The sequence below is a fragment of the Gekko japonicus genome, unplaced genomic scaffold (assembly GCF_001447785.1).
Source record: "Gekko japonicus isolate JY-2015 unplaced genomic scaffold, Gekko_japonicus_V1.1 scaffold575, whole genome shotgun sequence".
Classification (NCBI taxonomy): domain Eukaryota; kingdom Metazoa; phylum Chordata; class Lepidosauria; order Squamata; family Gekkonidae; genus Gekko; species Gekko japonicus.
Window position 1 is genome coordinate 378,218 of NW_015174291.1, and position 6,003 is coordinate 384,220.

A 6,003-nucleotide genomic window follows, 5' to 3' on the forward strand; every position below is an offset into this window, starting at 1 on the left:
TCCTCCACTTGCAGCTTTTGGATGACCGTGGGCAAGCCATAGTTCTGTCAGAGCTGTTCTCTCAAGGAGAGTTCTGGAAAGAGCTCTCTCAGCCCCACCTACCTCACAGGGTGTCTGTTGTGGGGAGGGGAAGGGAAAGGAGTTTGTAAAAGAGTGTGTCTCAGGAAGAAAGCACATGGTTTGCATGCAGAAGACCCCAGCCTAGCAAATCAGTCCCCGGTATCTCAAGCTTGGAGTAGCTTCTCTCTGCACCAAAATCTTGGAGAGCCACTGCCAGCTGGATTAAAGAATACTGGGTTAGATTGACCAATGGTCTGACTTGGCAGAAGGTAGTTCCATATGTCGTGAGGCTGGTGGGGGTGGGGAGCAACAGGATATCTTACAATATATTGTCCAGCATCTAGCACTTCCTTCCCCTCATTTATACTTCCGCAGACATGCTCAGAAAAAGACCAGAGACCATGATTGAAAATGCACACAGACCAGTTCCTCCAGTCAGAGCACAGTCAGTTTCTAGTAGCTTGTTTTTCTGTTTTGAAGAATTCAACTGGTTTGTGGCTTTAAGTGCAGGGCAATAAGTCAACGCTAGCTCTCCTCGCTTCTACCAACCCCCAGAAGAAGCAGGAAGATGCAATCGCGGATGTGGCTTAGGCCTGGTTGCGCATAAGATCTGGTGCCAGAGACGGAAGGTCTTCAGCCATGAATCCAGAAGAACAAATAGTGACTTGGCTGATTTCATTGGGGGCCCTAAATTCCCCCAAAATGCGGATTGGTGACCCTGAGCAGTTCCTCAAAATGTCTCTGAAGGATGGAGTAGTGTTGTGCAAGCTTGCTCAACGGCTTTTTCTAGGGTCTATAGACAAGGTAAGAATTATAAGCTGACCTGCTTGTTGCTCAAAGCCGCTGCCTTGCAAGATCTGTGAAAATGGTAGCTGTCTGGGGTTGGGTGATCGGTATCCGGCAACTATAAGCTTCAGTACTGGTAAGAAACTGTGAGTCTCCCTCATAGTACTCTCACTCTACAAGAAACTGAGTTAATTTTGGTAATGAAAGACAGCCACTAAGGTCACCTGAGAGCCTTCAGACTTACATAAAATGTCTGTGTGTGAAAAGCCTTTAAAAAGCAATATTTCCATTAGTACAACATACCTGTATAGTAGGCCAGTGATATTATTATCTGTTTTGCAGAGGTAGGAATAGTAGCTTGTGGACAGCCTTCTAATTATTTCTTGGTTGATAGCTGAGATCTGAGAAATAGCTCACACTCCAGCACATTTTTCTCATGCTTCTTTCAAGAAGCTCAGGATGGCCTAAACCTCCCTTCTCCCATGTTATCCTCCCAACAGTCTTGTAAGGCAGATTAGGCTACAAGCGACAGAGCCATGCCAATAGGGTGACACTGGTGGTGTGATAGAATTAGTCCAGCTGACTTTGCAGTCGCACAGTATCTCACTCAAACTGGCCTGCCAACTGTGCAAAGCATGTAAGTGTGCTTAGCATGGCAGTGATTTGTAGCGGGGGCATTTTTTGCACTGGAATAATAAGCAAGCATATGCACCTATTGAAGGAGTGGTGAAAGTTTAATTGTCCAGCGTTCCCCCTAAGCTGAGTCAGTGTGAGCTAGCTCACAGTTTTTTAGCCTCTGGCTCACACATTTTTGACTCAGCTCAGGGAGGAGGGCTCCAGAGCAAACTGATTTATGCAACAGCCTAATTGCCCGCTCACAACTTTAATGCATGTAGCTCACAAAGTAGAATTTTTGCTCACAGGACTCCACAGCTTAGAGGGAACACTGAGGTGCAAGTCCCATGGTAAGTGTCTTTGCCTATCTCTCCTCTAAGGAAAGAGATTCTAGACCCCAAGGCAATAAAGAGCTAAAAGGAAGGACATGCATGCCCAAGGGTGCAGTGTCATAGGCGCAAGAGTGCACTGTCCTTTCCACACACACCCCTTAATTGCTCATCCAGACAGTAATTGCTGCTGAATGCATTTGAGTTGCAGTTCTGTGTGTACAATTAGATCCATTGTGAGATTAAATGCTCTCAAGTTGTTTTTTTTTAATGACACCATTTATTGACATATCTTGCTGCAGAAGCCAGTGGTAGGACAGGATATTGCAGAGAAATGACTGCAATGCACAGTAGACAGAGAAGAAGGGGGCAGGATTGGGTAGTGATCTTTGGTGTGTAGTGCAGTAGTTAAATGGTTAGACTAGGATCTGGGAGACGTGGGTTCAAATCCCCACTCCATCATGAAGAGAAACTCATGGGGGTGAGCTCAGGCCACTATCGACCAAGCCTACTGATTAGGATTGTTGTGAGGGTAAAATGGAGGAGGAGAGACCAATGTATGCCCCTCCCGAACTCCTTGAAGAAAAGGTGAGATAAAAATGCACTAAATAATGGTTGCAGATACACAAGCGGCCGTTTTCAGCTGTGAAAAATATATGGAGGACAGATTAAAACCAGCCTCCTTCTATATTCTGATGTAGGCATTCTGCATTTCTGGAGGAAGTGGGAAAACGAAGCTTTCCCAGTCAGTGGGTAGGAAACGGTACACTTACATGTACTTCATATCAGTGAGTTGTTTGTCAAGGGTCCTGATTCTTACGCTATAGCCAACACATTGAAGGTGAATTGGAAGTCTGTTTTCTATGCAGCGTGGCTCTTTATGGTGGAGCCTTTCAGCAACTGTAAGGAAATGTGGTGTCTTGTAACAAACAAACAAACAAATCTTTGTGATTAATGCATTAATTTATTCTGAATTGAGGCTATTACTTGGGCCTGTATTTATTTTTAAGAAGGTGCATGATTAAGCCCCATTGCTGGAGCCAAACATATCTCAGTATATTCAGTGCCTGGGTGGAAGATAAGGCACTATTACATTACTATTGGCTCCAGACTGCATCTTTTAAAAAAAATGACCAGGAGAGAAAGGTACACAATTGAACCATTATTCAAAGGAAGTGTACCTGACCAAGGCAGTAAGTTATTTAAAAGTTTAACTGTATTAATGTAGTCTATGGAACCATTCTGTAACAACATTGGCCACTGAGGAAGGCCAACTGGCTAAAACGCATTTGTTCAAGGTCAATAATGTCTGTTTTCTATGCAGCGTGGCTCTTTATGGTGGAGCCTTTCAGCAACTGTAAGGAAATGTGGTGTCTTGTAACAAACAAACAAACAAATCTTTGGGATTAATGCATTAATTTATTCTGAATTGAGGCTATTACTTGGGCCTGTATTTATTTTTATTGAATTTGTAATAAATAAATACATGTGATTTTTTGCATATTTGATCATATTTATGCTTCAGTTATAGACACAGAACTATTGGACCCTTATATTCTGAGTTCCTTAACCTTTTGGTTAGGTAACACTTCATGTTAGGTTAAATCCCCCCTCCTTTTAACCCTTCCATGTATGCCAGCTTGCATCCCGTGACAGAAGAAGAGCAGTCCAGGGCTGTTTCTTGGTTAAGATGGCAGAGCAAGCCCTCAGAGAACACAGAGGCTCAGTGTATCCATTGTGGCTAATTGCCCCCACTAGACCCATCTTCCATGAATGTCTGACATCTCCTTCCCTTTAAAAGCCGTGTAGGGCAGGGACCAAAACCATCCCTTCCAGTGGCAGCAAATTCCATAAATGATGCATTGTTTGTAGATGTATATCCTTTGGTCTGTCCTAAATCTATTGCTGATCAGCTTCATCAGATGGTGCTGTAGATCACAGCCCCTAATCAGCAATATTTGAAAAACAAGACAGATGTAAGAAGAAAGACCTTGACAAGAAAGAGGAAACAGCAGTGTGATAAAAGGCTGTTAGTGAAATACTTCCCCCACCCTCCAAAAAAAAACAGGAAGCTTTTAACTGCAAAATCTCTCAGGCTGGCTAAGTGTACATCTCAAGGACTCCAAGCCACCACTCATATACTTGAGAGTTCTTCTACAAGATACGTGAGGATTTGGGGCAGGAGAGAAACATTAGTTGTGGGGGGAGGGTGTTTGCCTCCATGGCAAAAGAGTTCTTATTCCCTCTTTTGAAGGAGTGTGAAAAGTACGCAGACAGAGAGTGATTTCAGCAAAGCGTACTTTATTCGATCAGGAACAAGACAGCTTTGGCCAGCTCGCAGGCCGGCTTATATTCCCCAAGAAACCGCCACCCAAAACACCCCCCCACTTCCCAATAGGTTATTTACAGTGGCCGAGAGTCCCATTGGCTCTCGGCCAGGAACCTAGCCCCCTGATTGGAGCGGGCTAGGATCCGCATAGTCCATTGTCTCTTGGAGCGAAGCTCAACGTTTGTCTCTGGACTTGTCTGGACTTGTCAGGACTGGATACATTACACCCCTCCCCCCTTGGTCCGCAATGCACCCACAGACAAAGTCCTTCAGGTGGGCTGGTAACTTCCTGGTGCGGGTAGAGCGGTGAGGTTTCGGGACTGCTGCGGCTTCTACCCCGGGAGCCCTCAGAGGCGGGCTGGCCAGGAGAGGCGCTGGGGGGGGCGGTGCCGGTGTCCCCGGTGCCTCCAGAAGAGGTGTCTCGGGTTCAACCAAGGGTAGAGGCCAGGGGTCAGCCACCGGGAGATGGACCTGGGGTGAGGTCTCTGGAACCTCGGCCATGTCCGAGTCCTCGGGGTCCAATGGCATCGTCCGGCGGCGTAGCTGGTCGATGTGCCGGTGTAGAACTTGGCCGTCCGCCCTCATATGATCTGGAGCCCTTAACTCGTATGACTCGTGCCGGGATCCAGGTGAGCCCCCAGGCGTAGTTCCGTGCGTACATGGGATCTTCCGGGAAGAAACCCCTGGCTGCCTCGTGCGTCTCCGTGCTCGTTGCCTCTGTTAATGCCCGGTTGGGGTGTAGACGATCCAACCGGGTTGCCAGGCGGCGGCCCAGAAGTAGCTCTGCCGGACTGCACCCTGTAGTGTTGTGGGGTGTCGTGCGCTGGCTGAAAAGGAAAGCCGCCAGTTTATAATCCCAATCCGGGGAGTCCAAGCAGCGGAGAGCGTCCTTGGTGGTTCTGATCATGCGCTCGGCCTGGCCATTGGTGGCAGGGTGGAACGGGGCAGCCCGGACATGGAGGATTCCGTAGTAGCTCGTGAATTCCTGGAACTCCGCTGACGTGAATGCCGTCCCGTTGTCCATGACCAGCGTGTCGGGGATTCCTTGGGCGCTGAAGATCCGCCACATCGCCCGGATGGCCATCTTCGAGGAGGTGGAGGGCACAGGAACGACCTCCAGCCATTTGCTGGAGGAATCCACCAGGATAAAGAAGAGTTGCCCCTGGAACGGTCCCGCAAAGTCCAAGTGTAACTGGGACCAGGGGCGGTGGGAAGATTCCCAGGTCCGTTCCGGGGCTTGGGGAGGCTCGGGCTGGGACGCTTGGCAGGGGTTACACCGCTTCACCACGTCCTCTATGTCCCGGTCCATCCCTGGCCACCAGATGTAGCTCCGGGCCAAGGCTTTCATGCGCACCACCCCAGGGTGCATTTTGTGAAGGGTGGTGAGGACCCGCACCCGTAGTGGTTTTGGGATAACTACCCTACTACTCCACATGACACAGCCCCGGTGGACGGACAGCTCGTCCTTCCGGGAAGCAAAGGACATTATGTCAGGGTCTCCTTTGGCTGCGGGCCACCCCCTCACCACCCAGTCCAAGACCCGGCAAAGTACCTTATCCTTGGAGGTGCCGTGAGCCACCTCCGCAACGTGGACCGGCTGATCCGGAAGGGACTCCAGGAGAGCGATCTGGTGGGCAGGAGCCGGATCCGGGTCACAGACCGGCAGCGGAAGGCGGCTCAGGGCATCCGCATGGCCCATTGCCTTGCCAGGGCGATGGACGAGAGTGTACGAGTATCCCGCCAGGAAAATAGACCAGCGGAGCACCCGGGGCGAAATCATCTGGGGGGTCTGGCGGTCGGGGCCAGTAGGCCCAGCAGCGGCTTGTGGTCCATGAGGACCATGAAGGGCCACCAGTACAGATAGTGGTGAAACGTTTTCACCCA

The 6,003-nt window shown here is 49.3% G+C and overlaps 1 protein-coding gene across 1 annotated transcript in view; it reads left to right on the forward strand.

Annotated features, from left to right (window-relative positions):
• The first annotated feature begins 699 nt into the window (after positions 1-699).
• The window catches only part of ARHGEF6 (Rac/Cdc42 guanine nucleotide exchange factor 6), a 62,439-nt gene continuing 57,135 nt past the window's right edge, over positions 700-6,003 (forward strand). The window contains exon 1 of the mRNA XM_015424044.1: positions 700-864. Within this exon, the coding sequence (XP_015279530.1) occupies positions 700-864 (165 nt within the window). The remainder of the gene's footprint in view (positions 865-6,003) is intronic.